General features: G+C 35.3%; 1 protein-coding gene across 2 annotated transcripts in view; it reads right to left on the reverse strand.

Moving 5' to 3' along the window:
* Positions 1-23,370, reverse strand: part of LOC150094785 (uncharacterized) — a 173,264-nt gene that overhangs the window by 50,495 nt on the left and 99,399 nt on the right. Inside the window, exon 6 of one of the 2 annotated variants that reach the window (XM_090411524.1) lies at positions 19,161-22,111. The exons of the other annotated variant lie outside the window; for it this stretch is intronic. Coding sequence (XP_090267650.1) covers positions 21,531-22,111 — 581 coding nt within the window. The 3' untranslated portion in view covers positions 19,161-21,530. Of the gene's footprint in view, positions 1-19,160; positions 22,112-23,370 lie in introns of those variants that run through there. 2 annotated transcript variants of the gene reach the window in all.

Genomic DNA, 23,370 nt, shown 5'->3' on the forward strand with positions numbered 1-23,370 from the left:
ATCTTGGATACGATACATAATTATTTTTTCTATATAACAGTAGTAAGAAGATCTACTGGTCTCTATAATTCTTAGCTCTGTATAATGAACCATTCTCTTGAAATGGAATTATAACCTCAGGATTCACTGAAGATCAAAAGTGGATCCGAGTGACATTGGAATACATCTATTTACAGCAACCAAAGGAGATATATAACCTCCATTTCTTCAACCTTATCAATTATCAAGTAATTGAAGACATCAGCAATTTCCTTCCGCTATATTATATCATCAGGTAAACCGTATTCTTCACGCACTGCTTTCTCTTCTAAATGACCCATGTTTCACACAAACGATTGCAAAGTACTTATTGCATTATCAGCAGTCCCGCATGGATCATTCAGAATTGCTCAAGAGGGACTGGTTAAGCGTGTATCTTTTTGATTTACCCCTTTTTACATATCTTTGAGAGCTCTTCGGGCTTTCCATTTCTGTCTATCCTTTCAAAAAAGAAAGAAACCTGAACATTATTCCAGCTCAGGTTTCTTTTCTTTTTCCTTTTTTTTAGATGTTCTGTTATCTAATTTCTCCACCTTTTCTGAGGTCTTCCTTTTAGTCTCTTCTCCTAAAATTTATTTATGCCTCTTTCATCTTTAATTAACGGTTTAGTTAATGTTAATATCCATCATACTTATCCACCGATTTATCCGATTGATACTTTTTCCATAGTTTTTTTTAAAATTTTTTTCCCCATTTAGAACTTGAGTATTCATCCAACTCATTGCAGGTTTATTACAATATTTATACTTAGTAATAAATATTAACTTATGAATTGGCGACTCTTCCATTAAATGATATCTCCCAATTAATAGTTCATGATTCTCTTATCGCAACCTCAAAATTAACTTTTTTTTTTGGAAATGCTACTCGTTATGTTTTCCCATTATTATTTCATTCCTTAGTCTTAATTATTTTTTGTACGTCAAATGATCCCTATTACAGAGGGATTCTAAGTGACTAGTCCATTAGTAATTCCTCTGATGCTATTATGAAATCCTAGATACTGTCCCCTCTAGTAAGTTCACTAAGAGGGTATTTCTCTTGCTATATATTTCTCCTATTTTTTTTTTCTTCTAAAACTGAAAGTCTATTTTTTAATAATCGCTAGTAACATTCTTGAATATACGACATTGAATTAATGGAAAAATTAGTGGATATCTTCCTAAATCTCTGATGTTGACAGGCTGCCGGCTTGAAAGACCTTTGAAGTGTTGCAAACAACAAACGTCTATCATCACTGAATAGAAAGAAAGCCAAAAGTCCTGGTCAATGAGAATCGAACTTATGGCTTTTTCCAATCGAAAGGCGCGTGTCCCATCGTTTTTTTCAATTGCAAAGTAGAGAAGAAGAAGAAAGAAAGAAACTAATTAAAAACGGGAGAAATTTTTTCTATGATTCGAATCCAAGTCAGTTCATTCAGTGTGCAAGCCCACAAAATACTAAGCACCGAGGCCTTTTTCTTTGACTGTGGATTTGCATTTGCATATCATGAATTCTTTTCATGCCAAACTATGACTATTAAATGTTTTAGGGACTTAAGAGACGTCATTCGTTGAAAACGATCAGAAAAATAGCATAAGCAGAACTTGTTGCTTTACTACGACCAAATGCCCTGGCACACATACACTGTAATTTTCCACAACAGTCACCAGGTGGCTTCTTTCTATTCGCGATGAAACTTAAGTTCAAAAGACGAATATCTGAAGGCGTTTGAGGAAACCAAACCGAATCATAGTCAAAGCGATCTCAAGGGTATTCCATCTACGACATTTGTGTTAAACTTATTTGAAAATGACATTGGCTAGTTTACTGTTTAGTTGTTTTATCATAAGTATTTAATAATAATAATAATAATAATAATAATAATAATAATAATAATAATAATAATATCTTATTCATGTCTGCGTACTTGAATTTAATTTTTATTATCCACAAGTCAAGTTACTAAAATTATTTATATTTTGTTGTATTTTAAAGCTAACAACAATTTTATATTAACCCCAATCCCAGAAACGCATTGATAATCTCTTAGTGCAAGACGCTAAAATTAGTGGTCAACGGCACTTTTATCCCACCCATTTTAATGAACGTTGTCCATAGATAGATGAGCTGCTGTCAAGAGCTATCGTAAGTGACAATCGTACCCGGATCCACCTGCAACCGTGACCTCTTCTGGAAGCAAAGGAAGTTGTCAAAACTGACGGGCCGAGAAACAAGGCGTACGCTATTTCCGCAGTCGATTATAAAAACCCCGGAGGGCTGCAACATTCCGCACACTTGAAATAGCGTTACATGCGAGTCATCAACGGCAAGTAACTCAAGCTGATAGAAGACGCTTCGCGGCAACACCTGTGTAAACAGAAAAACAGTAATTTCAATAATCAACATGTAATATGAGCGGAAGGACAAATAGGACGTTTTGAAAGACGTCAGCAATATCCTGGCAGATGTCATTTCTTCCAACGGTTTGCTGGCGATAGGGTAATTAATATTTAGTTATACCAGTAGTTTGCATTATCCATAAGTCGTATGCTTGTGGCGCCATCTAAGAATCATTATTTGACTCATCAATAAAATGGAACGAATACTTTGGTATATATGTATTTATATTTTCTTATATTTATATCTACTTCTTATATAATATATGAAATACATTCGAATATTATTTCTGATGAAATACACTTATTTAAAGATATATTTACACAAAAATAAATTTAATGAAATAGAAACAAGAAGTTATTGAAATGTTAAAACATTTCAATTGCTGTTTAGTTAATCAACTAAAACAGCAATGTAAAAACTGAATATTGCAGACGATTTTTCATACATTTTATTTATTTTTTATGTTAAAGACTATGGATATTAACTATATCCATAGTTAATAAGCTTACACGGAAATATTATTTTAAAAAAAACTGCTGTAGGCTCATTATTTGTGCTATGTATTGAGCAGGTGGGAACGCAATCACAGCAAAATAATATTGTGAATATTTAGTTAAATAACAAAAAAGGAAAACCATTTATTTCTAACTTTAACTTGACTTACATCAAGTTAAAGTTTAGAAATAAATTTTCATAAAAACATTAAGTAAAAATATATATCACTAAAATAAAAAGGTTAAAAAAAAACTTAAGTATTCCACAATCCTGCTACTCTATAATATCTCAATCTTCATTTCTAATATTTGGGAATTGTATACTTTTCAAAATAAATTGTCACAGCCAAATAGATATATGATCGTACTGATAGTTTATTTTTGTGATATCATTAATACTTATTCATATTCAGATAAAAATAGGTATTAAGATGAGATTATTCTTGTATTGCAACATCATTTATTCAATATGTCATTTCTGCTAAGCTACAACTACCAAATTCGTGCGTTAATTAATAAATTGTAAAGAACATTTTGTCATTTCTGGGCTCAGATCATTGTGAAAAGATGGCTTTGATAAAGTCATGCATTAGCACGTTATAAGAAACAGCTCTAGTCATAGAATAAGTACCTTCTACAACTGGGCGCGCTGATAATACAGAATCGCTCTTTGATACGTGTAACATCGCTATAAATTAGGGTTAAGAATGCATAAAAAAGGAAAAAGGGGATACATTTAAGCGAAATTTAAATAATCAGGAGGGTGTTGCGATGTAATTTATTAAAGTAGCTTTTTGAGTTATAAAAGAAGTGTGAAAGTGTTTCATAAATGCCTTAAAAAGTGCGAAATCTCATCTGTTAATAAGATTGGAATGGTTACATACACTATGTTGCAAACATTTTCCCGACAACTCAGTATTTTCCAAACACTTCATTTTTACTAGACAAAAAATTGAACTGCATGAGTGAATGATGATAACAAACTTCAATTGAAAGAAGTTAACATCAGACTTTCATAAAGAAATGTGTTTTTCACTTTCCCTTACTTCAGAGTAAAAGGGATAACGGGTCTTGGCGGAATGCAATGAGTATTTTCGTCTACTTTACTTGCCAGGTCGCGAGATGACTAACCTTGGAAACCACTGTTCTAGATAATTTATTATATTTTTAGAGCAAGGGTCTCCAACCTACAGTCTACGCTCTCTCTGGTTCATGACATCCTCTTTTCATTATAAAAAATAAATAAATAAAAAATAAAAATCCTATTACTGTATTAAGGAAAGCGAACTTTCGAGCGAAGCCAAACAAACATAAGAAATTTGACCTAATTTAAGAACTTAAAGAATTTTCGGAATTTTCGTTTGCATTATGAGTTTCGTTTTTAAGAACATTTGAAACGTGTGTAAACCTCTATGAGATTCATTTGTGCAAATGAAATCTCATACAGCTGAACGACTATTATTCAAATTTGGTATTTGGAATCCATGTAGTAATTTGTTGACCAAACCAAATTTTTGGTTTCTTCAGACCATTTTCAGGGTCATAAAAGAGAATAGCACGTCCAAATTATATAATTGCAATCACTGTAGCCTAAATTGATGGAATTTAATATAATTTGGGATTTAAGATGAACACAAGAAGATATTCACGTGATGGTTCAATTTTGGTTTCAATTGGATTATTATTATTATTTTTTTTTTTTTGGTGAAAATTTTGCAAAAGGTTTTGAACTAATATGATTGATTCAGAAAGGGGCCAAGGCTGAATGGAATTCAATGAAAATTGAAATTTAGAATCTATATTTGATTTCTCGAATGACTTTCTTTTAAGTGTGCGAAGGTCTCTGTGGTTCAGTAGTTCGAGAGATAGATTCCGGTATTGAGGCCACATGTTTATTAAATACGAACAGGATACGTGAAAAAACCCGATAAGTTTCGTAAGTCGTATGACTTACATCATCAGGAGCACTGGTGTATAAAAGAAGTTAAACACAACTAACAAAGATTAAATTAAAATCATAGTCCATTAGATGTTTCTAAGTGTAACACTGAATGTTACACTTAGAAACATCTAATGAGTATCGTACATAAGTCAAAAGTGGGTAAATTTCATAAACTGTATCGTAACTGACGCACTGTGTTTTTTTTTAATTAATTACAAAAAGCACCATCATTTAATTGTAAATAAATAACTACAAGCAAGAAAATAATATATATCTCATTCAAAAAATGTCGACGAGTCCTGGTTTGTAATCACGCTGATGGCAGAACCAGAATATGGCGGCAACAACATGAGGTCATGGACTTTTCCTACTAAGTAGCAACAGTTCAGGTTGGTAGCCGGGGTGTAATGGTGTAGCGAATGTTTTCTTGGCACACGTTAATTCCTCCTGATGCCAACTAAAAACCGCCTGAATACTGCCTATCTTAACATCATCGCTGATCATGTTCATCCATTCATGGCTGAAGATTACCCACTGTCAAATAAGTGCTTCTAGCAAGACAATGAGCCATGCCACAAAGTGCGTAGCGTGTTGAAGTGGTTCGAGGAACATGACAGCAAGTTTCCTTTACTTCAGTGGCCAGTCAGTCCCCAGACTTTAACCTAATAGAGCATCTCTGGAATGAGGTGGAATATCCAGGTAGCCAATTGGATGGTGACCAGTTGCTGCCTAAAACGTTTCACTGGGCAATGCCATCAATGGTCATCTTAAGGCAAATGGGGGGGGGGTTTCTCATTCGCTATTAAACGCTGTTCCTATTAAAGTGGCCATTCAGTGTATTTTCACTTGCCATTCTGATTCTAGGAATAGTTCAATAACAAAAAATATCGAAATATCCATATGAACAAATGTTTATCGCGATAGCAAGTTCTTTTAAATTATTTACATATAATAAGATTCGAAGTCGTTCAGAATTAAATTTCCGATTGATAATATTTCTGTTGTTTTAGAACTATCTTGGTGTCTGTGACAAATTTTCGTTCTTGAAAGACCTCTAATAGTCGCAGTCGTTCCTTTTTGTTTAGATAGGAACAATGGATACAATGGAAGTTGGTATTTAGGATCACTATTAAAATTGTCAAGTTGTTTTATCTGGATAATTACTTAGCATATGATGATAAAACGGCCATGAAGTCCATATGGCAGGTATGGCGCTATCTTCTTAAACTGATATCTTGCTATTAATTGTAATATAATGTTATCTGTAAATTGCATATTCTCTGACTGGTTCATGTGCTTTGAGGGAAGAAAAAACCTAGAAATCTAGGATGGAAACTCTTCTACAATCGTACTTTCACCTTCATTTGAAAGGCTCGTATAAAAATTCTTAGCAACCTAGCAGAGATTCGAATCTAGGTTTTTCCGAAGAAATAATCGACAAAAGCGTCTGCTATTTTAAAATATTTCAGGTATTGTTGTTGTATTCGATCATAATTTTTCAACCTCGTTTTCGTATCGCATCATAATTACAAGCGTCTTCAATCAACCGATTCAGTTTAATTCAGTTTTAAATCTCGTATTAATTCTTCAGATATTAGGAAGTTCTGCAGCATATCCTGTATCGGTTAGATCATCCCGAGATGCGGTCAACATTTACAGTACAGTTACGGCCACTCTGCAAGTTATACAGACCATCGGGATCTGTGGGAGAGAAAAACTCTACTGTCCAGATGTCCATAAAAATCATTAGTACAAATATGTATATTTAAACAAATGAAAATGCCTTACAACAATTTTTATTTTCTTAATCAGCGTCTGAGTATTCTACAAACTATTTATTCTTTTGGCATCCTGACAACCTCGTGAATTTCAATTCTCGCAAACCTCGATCGGTCTCACTTCTAATAATAATCTGCGATGCTTTCAAGCCCTTAAAGGATCCATAACCTAACCACACTGGCTTTCGTAACCATAATTTTAGAATAAGCAAGTTAGCCTTATGCTTAAAAATATATTCTCGTCTGTAAATTGGGTGCCTTCTCCTGTAGGATTGCCTGATTGCGGGATGAAAAAGAAACCCGTTTACGGCGGAAAAACCCTTTCATCCCCATATGAGACAGGTTAAATTATAAAGTTTTTGATCCGGACGACATTCGAACCAGGTCTTTTTCAATTAAAGGGCTTCGTCGAAACCGATTGAACTGCGGGGCCTCTCCATCCTTATTTCTAGCGAAACATGAAAAGAACCATCTTCTTCCGGTCTTGCTCTTGACAAAACCTAATAATTTAAATCTCTGGGCAACACATAATTTGCCTTCTTGGGATAACTTTAACTTTTAACCTTTCTTAGCACAAACATATTAGAAAAAATACCTCCTGAGCGGCAAGAAATTGGGTTTAATCTTTTCTCACGGAGTTACGTGTCCTTTGAAACAGTGGCGCACTCAGGATTTAATTTTGGGGGGAGAGCTCTCATGATTTAATCTTGGGGGGGGGGGGTGCAGAGTTCAGTAGACGATTTGAGAATACACACCACGCATTGCATACAACCTATGACTGAGCATCTGCAGTGATCGCCAATGATCACTGATATCATGTATCACTGATACATGATATCAGTGATCTCCTCTGGCCCAGTTCGGGCAAACGCAGTAGCGCTCGGTCCGCCCGAGCACTACTTCGTTCGCCTTGCGTTCACAGCAGCCGTGATTCCCGAGAGCTATAGGGGTATTCCCACCTTATGTGACCGCTAATTCATAAGTAGTATAGAAATAGAAGACATGACACAACATAAATAAAAAAAATGAATTTTAATAAAAAAAAAAAAAAAAAAAAAAAAATCAGCCAACCCCTTTTTATTCCCGTATATAGGGAGTAGGCGAGGCCGTTTAGCCATATCTAACTTTTGGAGACTAAGTGGGCAGTTCAATCTCCACTGGTACTCAATCAGAGATAGCTGGCCCAAGGCTTTCACTTATTAAGCAACATGCAGTGAAGAGAGACGGCTCAACAAGTGCCGCCATCTAGTGGTACCTAACCCTAACACTCGTATTTAATGTCTGAAATAATGTGGGTTCTATGGTCGATTTTCTTGAGTTTACGGGAGAAAAAACCGGCTTGCTCGTGCCAGAGATCAACTAACTCGGGAACCGGTCTAAAAAAAAAACAGAAAAATTCCTTCATGCGGTCAAGCACAGTGGTGTGCAAACACCACAACCACTGAGCTACACAGGCTCACTGATGAAATTACAAAAAAAATAGCTAATGCCTTTTATTCCCTTATAGGGAGTAGGCGAGACCTTTATACCCTATCTAGCTTTTGGAGACTGAGTGGGCAGTTCAATCTCCATCAGTAGCCAATCAGAAATAGTGGCCCATGCTACCACTAATTATAGCAACCACCGATGAAGAGGCTGGCAAACAAGTGCTGCCATCTCTTGTTACCTAACCCTAACAAGATATGTTACTGTCTGAAATAATGTGGGTACTACGGTCGATTTTCTTGAGTTTACGGGATAAAAAACCCGAGTTTCCGGGAGGAAAAACCCACTTGCCCATGCCAGAGATCGACTAACTCGGGAATCAGTCGAAGAAAGGCTTAGAAAAAGTTCCTCCAGTCAGCGACTAGACTTGCACTTAAGTCTGACTTCAAGCGACCAAGTGCAGAGGACGCAAGCACCACTTCCACTGAGCTACACAGGCCTCTCTGATGAAATTTAATTAGGAAAAGATTTTTGGATAATTTTCTAGTTTTTTTCCTTTTTCTGTTGGGGAGGACAGGACCCCTTTTCCCCACTGGGTGCGGCACTGTTTTGAAAAATATTAAAATTTTCTCAAATAACAAATCTCTCCAACAAAAGAATACAATTCTCATATTTATGAAAGTTCTCTTAACACCTCTTGAAAAACTTGACTTAATTATAAGCAGGTAAACCGATTGACTTCTCATGGGGTTATGTATATTCGCTCTTTCATAAAGATGTTTGAGGGCCTATGGAGTTGACGTTTGCATCTATAGTTAAAAGAAATCCGTTCTCAGTTGAAATACAGTTGCTAATTAGAAGTTTCGTTAATCCTTTTTTTCGACCGGTTCCAGAGTAAGGCGATCTGTTACAGAAAGCGGGTTCTTCATTATATTAAACAAAATCGACATTAGAATTCATGCTATTTCAGACAATAATATAATGCATTAGGGTTAGAACCACGAGATGGCGGCAGTGTCTTCGCCAGATGCTGTTTTTATAATTAGTGTAGTCTTGGGCGAGCTATGTCTGATTTGCTAGTGATAGGGATTGAAAATTCCCCTTAGTCTTCAACTTAGGGCTAAAATGGGCTTGCCTAAACCTATATGGAATGAAAGGCATTAGCGTGCGTGTGTGTATATATATATATACTGTATATGTATATATGTTTATTTGCTGCTATTTGCAATTTCTGCAGATGCTTCATGGTCACTTGCAGAATATGTTTCCCTATGATAATGAACAGTAACGAATTGCCAAAGCAGTAGTGATGAGTTACTGAAATATTATATTATACGCACTTTTACAAGACGTTCTATGGTCATTATTAAGATGATATTTAATGGCATGAAAAAAGACCCAAGGAAAAGCGAAATGTAAAATCTGACAGTACTAGACCACGAATATAGGATTCATTTTGAAATAGACAAACACTATTGAAATTAACATAACTGAGAAGAGAAATAGTACAATAATTTCGAAGAAAACTGCTCATAGGAAGATAGCAATGCAACCTTGTGTAGTATTACTGCAACCTCCCCCATCCCCTTGATGTTACAGATCACGAAATGTTTAAAATGATGAAAGATATCATTACATTGCCCTTTACTGGATACCTAACATTTTCAGCGATGTTTTTGTTGCATACCCCAAATCTGTAAGCAGTAGTCCAAAGTTAGAATAGATTTTGGACTTATGTCTGGTGTCTTAGAAAATGATATCAAGTTTTCTGAAGGCTCAAGCAGATGTGTTTGCCTCAAAAGGTCTAGAGGTACAAAACAGCCTAGGACTTGATTAAAATCAAAGTATTATCAGGTTATCATCAATAGCAAATGAAGTGAACTCTTTCTTCCGGAAATAACACAGGACTGCATTTTGGTAACACATTCAAGTCAGTATCGTCGACAGGGTGTAGTATAAAGGCAGCCTGATCACGACTGGGTTTAATAAGGGCACTCGTTCAGCCATATTGCGGTAGGCGCCGTCGCTACGCTAAACAGGAATTGTTAGCTTAGCAAGTATGGAAAGAAGTTTTTCCAAGCTTAAACTGATTAAAAATTATTTGCGAACAGCGATGATCCAAGAAAGCTTGGTTGGTCTAGCAACTATATCGATATCGATAGAGGCAGACATGGCTTATAATTTATATTTAGAACTCATAAGCAGTTTTATTGTGCGATATACCCGTAGAGCAAACATTTAATTAATATTATTATATAATCGTTTTGCATTAATATTTCTCTTGTAATAAAAACAAAATAGTAACTGGAGACTTTCTTATATTTTTGTCGTATAATCCACCAGGGGCGATATTTAATTGTTTGCCATAGAGCGCGATCTGATCTGGCGACGGCTCTGATTATCTTCATTCCACTGAAGAATTAAAGAGATTAGAGTCAGAGTTTGAGGCCTTGATTGGTTATGGATGATTCTGGAACGTCCGATGCTTTCACTACAAGATTTGTCAAATGACAAATATGGAATGCTCTGGCATTAGCAAAGTCAAAGATGTGCTTTTCGGTCAATAGGAGAATGTTATTCATGAACAGAATAACATTATATTAGTGCAAAACTGCAGAATACTCTAGCAGTGGTGGAGAAATCTGAGTTGAAAAAGCCATCTTCCAGCCTCCTAGTGAACGATCAAATAGGAAGCTGGTGAGTGAATTTCAAAGGGTAAAAGGTAAACTAACATGGCAGTTGGTGAGTAGATCTCTGTACGAGACCGCATCAAAAGTCCTAGGCATGTTCAGTGACTTGAGTTTTTCCACACCATTCCTGCTTACTGACGAGCAATATGACTATATTGCTCGTCAGTAAGTAGCTGGTGGGCCTTCGGTATTGGAGAGGCAGTTAATAACCTTTTCCATGATTTATAAAACAAGTGTAATTGGACAACAGCTTGTTAACTTTTTTCACATTTATTGGAACAGGCGGAATACAGATTTGTTCATATAACTGGGTAGAGCCAGATATATAAGAAAAGGGAACAATATGAGATAATTGTTTATTCTGAAACACGTTTCAGCACAATTACAGCGAAACTATTAGAAAAAGAATTAATGTTGCCTGAGCCATTTAGGATTCTGATGTCTTTCTGGCAAAAAGACTAGAAAAAGACGTGCGCTGAGCCATTTTTATTACTCTCAGAGGTAATTTGCGGTAGTCATGCCAAGAGATTATCTTATTTTTCGGTGGTTACGATAGAATCATTGAGATGTCTGAAGTAAGAGAATGGATGTGCAGAAGTTGAACCCGATGCCTTGTCAAGAGATGAAAAGGCTGGACTGCGGTTCAAACAGAAAACGAGTGTTTTATGCATTTTTGAATCCCTTCCTAACTGTTGGAAGCAACAGTTACGCTAATCCCAGTCTGGAGAATCTGACGCACGTATAACTAAATTTTAAGATCTGGTTCTTTTGCCTTAAAATTCTTCTGTGAACACATAGTGAATTATGTATTTTGCCTAATTTAATAGGCAAAAAAGCAGATTATTTAAGAATATTTCTAAAAACTAATCGCAGCAGAAATACATTTTAGAGTACACTGTTCATCGAGGGAAGTAAATCAAAGTAATATTTCTTTATTTTAAGGGAATTTATTTGGGTGCTGTGATGTATCTAAGGATAAAGATTAATGTGTTATGCTTTACCAGTTAAACATAAAGTACAACACAGCACAACCTGTACATGTAAAGAAATCGAAAAACGAAATGCAAATTTAAACCACAGAGTATTTAGCGTTTCTGAAACATTTTTATTAGGATATTGCAATAATAAACACAGTTGAAAATGACGTCAGAAAGGAAGCGCAAAGAACAGCGAATTCGAGAGCAAGGCTTGCCCGCTAAGGAGGATATTGAAAATGATTTAACCACCAAAATCGCAAAGTTAAAGGCAGATTATTAGCCAGACGATGCGGGAATTACAGAAGGCCGAGCGCAATTTAAAAGAATATACAAAAGATAAGAAAATTCAGCAGCAAAATAAGAAACAACAAATCATGGAATCAGGAAAGTAACGTCGATTGTAAACAGAAGAATATTACTGGGTATGGTGACTATCATAAAAAAACGTGCTATTGATGAGTGGATTATTATCGGAACAAAAATGAAAAATATAGCACATGCAATTGAAAAACAGAAAAGGAAAAAAGAAATCGTAATTCTATTAGGTGGAAACGACTTAACTAGGGGTAAATTCAGATCAAGTTGTTCAACTGCCATAGACTACAGACAAGAATATACAAAAAGCATGCACGTAGCTCATTATGTATGTACACAAATACTAGGTGTATCAGAAACTAAGGAGGAGGGTTTGTTGCCGTCGTCAATATGTTGGGACTTCAGATTGTAGGCATTAGAAGCCGACATGCTAACTGGTATCGAATATGAAAAGTGTACAGTATTTTTAGGAAGGATAGGACAAGGGGGGGGGGGACATGCTGCTAATGATATTGGATAACATGAATCCAGTTGGCATTAACACCCGTGACTTAATACTACTAACAGTTTTTCATTTGGCAGTGACTTTGAAGCCATCTGGTGTGAGGTGGTGTTAGATCAAATACACAGTGGGAGATTATGGGAGAATTTACGAAATCCAAACATTGATTTCGTAGCCTTGCAATCGCATGAAAAGAATTCAATTAATTTATTAAGCTGTTGCGAGACAACTTCCTCAAGCGAGGTTCAAGTGTTAAATTTGATTAGTGTCAGAGGGGGGGATTTCAATTAAAGAAGTAACTATTCTGCCTCCAGTTGGTGACAGTGATTCACGCGCGGCTCACTTGGTAAAGTTTATGAATGTTCCAATCAGAAAACGTTACATGCTGAACTACAGAGACCAGGAAATTATGACCAACATAGGAAGCTGGATTCTGTGTCATGGTTTCCATTGTTGGATGAGAAGAATATCAGTTCATAGGAAGCATTTAAAACTACCTAAATTTTACAATATTAGAATATGTTCATCGAGTTGGAAGATAATTAGTATTCGAGTGAAAATGGATGTGTAGTGTTATTAAGCAAGATTTTCCTAAGAAATGGATGACATGAAAGCAATGCCGTTTGCATAATGATGATATCCATTATGAAAATTATAAGCAGCAAGGCAGAAGAGTCACAACTGTTGCACAGATAGCTAAGTCTTAGTATGAAAAGAAACTGGCTCTGCAAGTTCAAGACAACCCAAGACTTCCAACGTTATGCTACAAGTAACAGAAAGAATAACTCTACTGAATGTAGATGGCGTTAGGGTAACATGCAGAAAAGGTTGTTCAACTAATGAGTGCCCATTTTGCTAAAAGCTATTAACCTGGTGTATTGCAACATGGAACTGACTACCTCCTCAGTGGATGAAGAAACTCAGGTGTACGATGAGGGGATATTAGAGCTGTTGCACAAACTGAATAAGAATTCAGCAATAGGGATTGATGGGTTATCAGAATGGATGCTAAAAGTGTTCAGCTGAATGACTGTTTCCTTGACCAGAGTATGTGATTTGAGTCTCAGAATGGGGAAGATTCTGCAGGAATGGAAAAAGTGTATGGGAATCCCATTGCACAAGGGTAGCGCAAAGACCGATGTATCCAATTAGTATCTCTGGCGTGATGGCGAAGATTTTGGAAAAGTTGGTCAGGGCTCGACATGACATTTAGAAATGGGCTGGAAAAAAAATCTTCACTTTGCAATGAACAGCATGGGTTTACTAAGGAATGCCAAATTTGAGCAACTCGCTCACATTCTATAATGTTACTATTGAGCTAGTCAAGGGGAATGGATGCACCATATTTTTGCATTTTGTTAAGACTTTGACAGAAAACAAGAATGAAACTGTTGCATAAATTGGAGAATATGACATTGGATTATAAAATATTAGCATGGATAAGATGCTGACAGATATCATAGTGTTATATGGGGAATGTTAGCCTGCAAGATTAAGGTAACCAGTGGTGTACTATAAGGATCAGTCCTTGGGCCACTGTTATTCAATCTGTACATTAATGACATCGGGAAGGATTTGACAGACAACATAGAGCTGTTTGTTGATGATGAAAGATAGGCATGGTAAACAGGAATGTGGCCGATATGCAGTACATTCAGGAATTAAATAGGCTGGAATTTGGGCATGTAAAAATGTCTATCAGTTCAGTAATAGTAAATATAAAATCACGCACTTGTTTAAGTAGATATCCAATGTCACATTATATTATATTGGTGGTATTATGCTAGACGAATCTGATCAAGCTAGGGATCTTGGAGTTTTAATAGATAGGAAGTTGAAGTTTAAGAGCCATATAGCAAAGATTGCAAATACAACTTAGAGGATAACTGTCTCATGCCGAAAAGAATTTTGACATGTAGAGATAAGGAAGACATTTTGGCTCTTTACAAGGCTTTGATAAAGATCTCACTTGGGCTATTGTGTGCAGGTCTAGTCTCCTGGTTTCCATGGCGATTCTGATACAGCAGAGAGAGTGCAAAGGAGAATGTTAAAACTATTAGGATTGTGTCATACTGATTATAAAGACAGGTTGGGGATTCGTAGACCACAGGCACTTGTAATCTTATATCACTTAATAGATTGCCTGAGACTCAGGAAAATAACGTTCTCCTGAATGCAACATGGTAAAACTTTTTTTGTATGTGCCCTGTCGCCTTATGTTACATTACGTCTACTGTCTAAATAGAGCTGTGCTTTACCAAGTTGCACCTATGCACTAGATTGCATGTTACCATACTGGAAACTAAATCTTATAGCTCTGGCCATTTCTAAGGGGGGGGAGTATTATCATATGTGGTATAGATCATACCATTTTTTCATTTCTATCTTAAAATAACGCAATTCAGTTGATTTTGATTCGATCACATGGGCAGTGACGAATACAGCAGCCTATAACATCCGGTTAGAAGTCATCCATTTCCAGTAATGTATACCACTCATTGAATGCACATTCCTTGCTTTTATGTTTGCAACGTGGCAAACATTTACACTTCCATTTCTCATGAGAAATGTGAACGTACACTATTTACCAATAATTGTATGGACACTAACAATTTACAATTGATACCAACAGGCGAACCCTAATATCAGGTATGTCCACTATTGGCTTTGATCACCTCCTGAACCATTTGAGGCTTTCCACCAATGTGCAGCAGACACCAGGTGGAACTTGCCTCCAGTCCTCCATGAAGGCAGCACTGGGTTCAGTGGAAGATTGAGGACATGCTGCTCAAATCCATCCGTGTTTTTGAGGTCAGGACTGTGCAGTTGTCAATAGTAACATGAGTATATTCCATAAAAACTCCAGTGTAGGCAGCACCTAATTATGTGGAATATCAAAGTACTTTCATGGAACCACCATTCCACTCCAAACCAACTGAATGCACCCCACACCATTACTCCTCCACCAATAAACTTTACTGTGGGTACAACACACTGTAGTAATAAGCGTTCACCAGGCTGCATTCACACTGACACCCTGCAATCAGTGGAAACAGGTGAAGCTTAATTTATCTCTCCAGAGTACCATTTTCCACTTGTCAATTGTACAATTCACACGCTCTTTGTACCAGGCCAGATGAGCTGCCTTGTTTATTGTTGTGATGTTTGGCTTGCATGCTGCTGCTCTTCCATGGAACCCAGTAAATGGAATTCTTTTCAGACAATATCAGCCTCACAATGGTGTTACTGACGTTCTGGAACTCATCACGGATGGTCGCTGCTGATTTCTGCATGCCACTCGTTTTAACTCTCCCCTCCCTGTGAGTCATTTTCAGCAGCTGCCCAGGGTGTTTTCCTGCACTAGTGATACCAGATCATTTGTTGATCACATCTCCAACTGTTGATTTTGGATGCTCCAGTTGAGCGGCAATGGACATGCCACCAATGTGACAGCCCACCATAACAGCTCTCTCAAAGTCACAGAGTTCGTTCACATCATGTTGCCATACCACCTGTATTCAATTGCTACAAATACTGCTTCCTATTATCTGCACACTGGTTTTAATGTTATTAACAAACCTGGAATGTTCCATAATTTCAAATAACACAGATGTCCAGACAATAATTGATAGATAGGGTATATATATATATGTATGTTAGTGATGAAGTCCCCCCCCCTTTGTTTCTCAAATTTTGACGATTTCCTGTTCTTCCTAATGCTTCATTTATTGCTCGTAAATGGTATTTTTTCTCCAATATAACTTACAAAGTGCACTAGCTCAGTCTTTTTTTTTTTGAGTAGTTAACATTGTTGAGTTGTTCTGAAATATGGAAGAGACAACTAAGTTTGACCATCAATTACATGTTCTTCGTGGAATGAAACCCCCATCGACCTCCTTATGAGAACAGTTAACTGAATTTGGTTGAAAAGCACATATTCTTCAACGTCATGGAGGGGATTCGAACCAGATCTTTCAACTAGTTATCAATACCGATTGAGCTGTAAAGGCTCAGTGCCTAGCAGGGAAGACAAAGAATATGCAGAAAAAATTCTAGTTCTGAATTCAGAACTAGAATTTCTGAGTTGTCTATGTCTGAATCACAGGTGACATAGCCACTCAGTAGCATATCACAATTTGCAAGTGTACATCTTCAATAATGTGACTGGATATCTCATCAAAAAACACATGCACTTTGAAATTTATTCTGTAATTTTCCCACACTGAAAACTGATCACCTCTGCACACTAACTCCAATATATTCATGAGTCTGTCATGATAAAAATGAACTCGAGCCACATTAATACTACTACTTTGATTTATTTAACACAAAACAATGTCATCTCATACGTTCCTTCAGTTTCAGAAAATGGAAATGTTGCTTTTCATATAAAGGAGTTACAGGGCAAAGGCATGCAGTGAAGGATCAGAATCAGATGCTCTCATGCAAGAGTAGCCTTTCATCAGCATACTTCTATGTGGCATAAGTGAGGGTAGAATGCTACTAGGTGGTCAAGAAGCCTCCTGATATGATCAGGCCTGGTAAACCTAATGGTAAGAACTGACACTTCACTCCCATTTTTCACACAATGCTCTTGTATTTATGTTAGATGCACACAAGAATTTTTCAGCTATGAAATGTTTAACCAGTTGCATACTGTGTGATATGAAAATATAAATTATAATTCCCATACTGCTTAGTCTCCTCTTCATTTATTACTCAAAACTTCTCTTCCCATGGTTAGGGCTTATACCCACCACTATCTCCTCAACTGCCATTCTCTTCTGAACCAAGGTGAGCATAGCTGATAGCAATGATATGGCTTATACAGTGGTAGAGTAACTTCCTTACACATAGATTATTATTGTTGGCACTAACTTTGCTGTTATCCAATGTGATGCCAACCACCTTAGCAATGTAGCTTCACTGACCACTTATAACCAATTACCATTAATAAAACACCACAATGCCCTCAATCCAAAATGCATTCATTTTGCACCCAGGAACATACAATGAATTGACTGTGATTTGTTCACAGAACTGGCTGTTTTAGATAACCTGCATGGATTAAGTATCAGAATCATTTTCACCTCACTAACTTTGCATCAACCACAAATACTGCTGTTTGTACCTCCCCCCACCCACACACATAAATAAGGAAAGCCAAAAGTAGGATGTAGCTCAAAAGAGGAAATGCATGCCCCCCATAAAAAAAAAGAAAAAAAAAGACATTTATTAATAATATCTCCATATGTTGAAACATGTAAACAAATTTTCATTGGGATTAAGCTCAAGGAAAATGCAATTTACCTTTGTGCAGTCCGTTTAAGGCTAAGAAAGACTTTCTGCATTTTAAATTCAGTAAGTTAAAACATACAAAATGAGACTAAGCAACACTGATCATTTACTGCATGTGTGATATTACATTTAGTGATCCATAACTTCTGAAAAGTTTGTGCAATCCATTTCAGTAAAATATGCATAAACAGATGCATCATTCACACTGGGAAAAGCATATAATATTCATAATAATGAATATGATTTGTAAGAAGTCTATAATAATGATAGGGCAATATGTGAATGTAACTGAAATGTAGAGCAGTGGAAGCAAACTTTTCTGCACAAATGGCTATTTTAAAAAAAATGATGGACAAAACAAAAGCTTTGTCAGTGTGTTTGTGAATAGCTTTGAGGTTCCTTATGATAAATATATTGTTGGTTGAATGAAATCTCCTGTGATAACTTTGTCTACTTCTTTGTTGTTAACAGCACTAAAATTGATATTTTAATGAATTTTAATTTCAGAGTTAAGTAGTATTTTTAACTTGGATGCAAAGATTATTTTTTTGTAGAAAATAATTTGTAAGTTTGCAGATTTTCATTTGCAAACTTAGCATATAGCCACATTAAGAGCTTCAGGATGCTGGCTGTATGCAGCCTTCCAGACCTCAACTACTGCTACTCTAGATTAAATTAACACACTTTTTTTTTTCTTTTTTCTCTTACATTGCATTAGCAGTGCTGCAAGGCAGCTGACCAATACTTAGTTCATGCACTTAGCATCAGTAATTTCACAACAACAACATACACCCACATGAAACAAATTTGAAACACAAGAAAATGCTCAAGCTAATGTTCTGATAAACCATTTTCTCATGTTTCAAATTTCATATAAAATTCAGCAATCAATTTGAACTTTCAGATCCAAAATTTACAGTTTTCAGTTAGGGAAATATGATTTATTTGGGAGTACTTACTCACCTGAGCAATTTTTTTATTTATTTCTAGAACAAAGATTTTGAAATATATATATATATCTGAAAGTTGAGGTGGTGGCAGATTGGATTAACATTGTAGTGCTTTAAGTGGAAGATGACACCACCACCATCCTACTTACTTACTGGAGATCTGATGCAACTTGGAGGGAGAAAAAAAAAAAAAAAAATCTCAACAGCACCATTCCCAAATTATCTAACTTTTAGCCTACCAGTGGTACTAATGTACCATAGGTTTACAACTTTTCTTTCCAAACAACAGATGTATTTCAACAATACTGTGGAAAAACCTGTGAAGGATCATTATTATCTATTTTAAGAGCAATTAACAAAACACTACAGTGGGTTAAAGATATTTATTGATTACTGATAAAATATGTTCACTACAAAGTCAAAACAAATGCCAAGTACAGACAGAAAGTAAATCATAGTCAGCATTAGAATAAAGAAATATATACACCTACTTTAAAACTATGATTATAACCATGAAGTGAATACAGAATGATACATTACTGGCTAAGTAAACATTAAAAAGGTCACACAGCACAACAATCCTGCAATGACAGATTTCATGCATTAACTTTTCTACTCATTGCAGTATTTTACATGAAAGGTGGATGCATTAAATGACAATTACACTATACTAAACCAGATATTACCTGCAGTTTCATAAGATGAGTAAAACAGATATGACTCAATTGTATGTAATGCACATCTACCAACTATTAAAACATATCAGTAGTGAATGAACCCCTGACTACTAAAATAGCAATGTTTCAAAATGAACGGTTTTTCTCTACTGGATAGATAAACATTAGATCCCACTTTACCCTATCAGATATTCACCCAAATTGTAATCAGTGTACAGGTTTTTTAAAAATGAAAGATGAAAGCAAGAAATTACAGATAAAATTTAGAATAAATGCAAGTTATTGAAATGCAAACAATCATTAATAATTATAATAATTAATAATAATAATAATAATTATAGCCAATTTCAATGGCAAGAATTCCAGACTCTATATTTGCCATATTCCTTATTGTGATGACTTATACATTGTCATATATATTAAAAATATCTTTGTAGGGGTGTTTTCCTCCTCTTAACATAAATTTATGTTAGGTAATGTACATTTCATTTCGAAAGTAATGTACATTTGTACTCATTTTGGGAAGAAGTAATCACTATTCTTCATTTATGGAAAACAATGAGTAGTAAGAATCTGAACAACTAGCAGATAAATAGATTAATAGAAATGATACAATTTCTGTCATATCATTTCTATTACTAACAGAAAATGACAAACCACATGTAGTGAACCATTTTAGAGTATTCACTATGTGGACAAAACAATTTCATACTAAAACACAGACTCTACTGTAAAGACAGTGAATACTGAAATTTTGTTACAATCAGTTCAACTGAATGTACAGTAGTAACTATAGTAATTAAACTGTTTTTTCCCCCACTTTTCTTATATTGGATAAGTGACTGTAGGGGTTACAATAGGGAAAAAAAAATTGCATCCTTTGGGAGAAGGTCCCATCATAAAAAAGGGAAGACTTCCCCATTAGTTGGAATTCATACAGATATGGGAAGAATATGCCAGTTATCTGACAGTAATAATTCCCACTGAGAATAAAGATGCTGAACTAATAAGGGACAGCAAATATACTGTTTGAATTACCTGCAGAGACAATTTCATATTTCTCCAATACCAGCCGGCTGTTACCTGTTTATATCCAGGCCAACAGCCTCTGTGAGTAAACAGTATGTCAAAGTGTCTTTAGTTTTTCAAAAACTAGATTGCTAATCATAATAATATGGAACAGGGTTTTCCATTAAACACATGTGAGAGAGAGAGAAGTAGATAATGAGTCAGAGGCTACAATGATGATTGTATTCTCAGACCACCTATTCATATTTTTTCCTCATTCACTAATGCTTATCTAGCTAAATGACATTTGAATATGATACTGCGATCATATTAGCCCACTATATGGGATACACCTTTTTTCTTTAAATCCCACAACTAATCAAACATGAGGTCTGCAAAATTCATGCAGATAACCTATTTTAATTTGGAATCTCTGGCTCTTTACAAACAAGTACTCTTCAAGCAAGATTTTTTTTTAAAAATTAAACCATATATATCTTATATATATGAGAAACTAATATCAGGAAAACAAATTTGCTTTCTGAGAGAGAGCAAATTTGAACAGATATGGTTAAAAAAACAAAGAGAATTTTTTTTTTCTCCCACTGTATGCAGATCGTTAGATACAAGCATACATACAAATGAACACATAAAAATAAAGATCAATATCTTGACTGAGTGCTAAATATTTTACAAAGAAAAATCACAAATATTTGCTGCATTTCTGACAGCAATTTTTAACCTCACAGCTGATATTTTCTTAAAAATTAACAAAACTACAGATGCCTATTTACAGAATGAACATTAAAAAAACCTTACTATAAAGTAAGGTTATGAGGAAATCAACCTTTGTTAAAGACTGATTTAAAATGTTCACTTTATTAATTAAATCATACTGCTATTTTAAGGTAAATAACTATCTGAAGACCATTCATTATGAACTTTACATGTGGGTCATATTCACATTTTTCCCACATGCACTGCATAAGCAATATCAAATGATTTAGAGAAAATACCTTAGCTTGGAAAAGCAGGTCTTCTCATTTAAAAGTTTCATTTGGATTTCACATTTTCAGAAGATGTAACATCTTGTTTTTTAACATCCGGAGAAGAAACACCTGGAACAATTTGTGAAGCTGAAGTAGTCATTTCTTGTTTTACTGATGTATCTGGAGTCACTGTTTCTTTAGATGATGATGCTTCTTCTGGCTTAACACCAGAAGAAGGTACTGGGATAGTGGAATTTTCAACATTTACTTTATCCTTAGAGACAGCATCTTGTTCCCCAGCATTGTGGGGAGCAAAGGGACCAAATTTTGGGAGTGGACGACCACGTAAAGGCCGAGGTTGTTTTTTCCATGGTTTCGAACAAAAATACATACGGAGTGGAACATCTGGACCATCAAAACGGCACCAAGTGGCAACATTTCTTGTGGTTATACCCCACAGTACTGGAATTTTGGGAGTTTGTAGGCTCTGGTTAATTTTTCTCCTTCTGAATCTCCTGAATCTCCTCCTAAACCTAAATTTTGATGGAAAATTTTCTGGACCTTCACTTTCAAATGGTCGTTTTCGTTTTACTGGAAAAATTGAGCGTGGCTTATTAGGCTGAGAGGGCATCCCTTTTGTGGAATCTGCAATGATGGAAGTTATCAATGAGATATATAAATGAAAGCTGTCACAGTGAATCTAGCCTATTTACACTGGCTGTAATAACAGCAAAGAACACAAAAATTGGTGCAAACAATTGGCACTTGTAATTCTCATGTTATTCATGTGAGCATAATTTTATTTTTTTCACATGAAAAGCATAAAAATACCCATAGGACTTCAATAACCCTGATGACCAATTAGATTGCATGATATGTAATTTAACAAGTGGGAATTTGATTTTGTTGGATTTATCACTTTTGTTGAATAAGATCTGTAAGCAAATATATATCACTATTGTTCCTATTCTTGAGAAACATCAGTGACATACAGGATATGCAAGTGACAGAGCAACCCATCACGGTCTAGAATTTTGCACTTAGCATAAAACTCAATTCACATTTAAAGATATATTTTGCAAAAAGAGCATAATATTTTAAATTGCACTCTTCATCCATAATAACCTTTACAAAAATGGCAAAAAAACTATAAGAATTACAAACAAGAATCTGTATTTTACTGTAATTCTTATATCTTTAACTTCTATTCCTTCTTTACCCCTCCCTAACCTCAATTATAACTAAAGGAAACAAAGTGGTATCTGATGTCATTAAATAAATATTTTTGAATAAACTAATCAAACCAATAAAATTGCACACAAAACCATCAATTACAAAATATTACCTAACGGAGGAGCAGAAAATCTCCTTTATTTACAATAATGCATCCCTAAGCATCTACATAGATGCAATTGATATGCATACAATGCATATCTCCAAAAAGTGGATATTATGCAACATCATGCCTGCTTCCTTCTGAAATTCATGTTACTTTATTAACTTATTAAACCATATCAGGACAAATATAAACTGTCAACAATTCAAAACTGGAACTGAAAACTCAAGAACTGAAGACCTAGCTGGGTACGAGGGAGTTTATGCTGAAATAGCAACAAATATTCTGACTAATTGAAGATTTTTTTGCAATATACATACATTGTTTTATTGCACAAAAAGGAATCCAGTTATGTGAAGCAAATGATAACAGAAGTGGGAATAGATCTCTCAAGATTAATCTTGCACTTCATAGAAGCCTGGTTAACAAATCAAATTATTTAACAAATTTTCAGGCAACTACATTCACCTTAGGCATATTTATTCATATAACTTTGACTAATGCCTAGCTTGCAAAGTACCACTGAAACAAAATCTTTTTTGTTTCAGTGGTACTAATGGCATGATAA

This window comes from Typopeltis vanoorti, chromosome 21 (assembly GCF_054136105.1).
Source record: "Typopeltis vanoorti isolate ZY-2024b chromosome 21, IOZ_Tvanoo_1.0, whole genome shotgun sequence".
Lineage (NCBI taxonomy): Eukaryota > Metazoa > Arthropoda > Arachnida > Uropygi > Thelyphonidae > Typopeltis > Typopeltis vanoorti.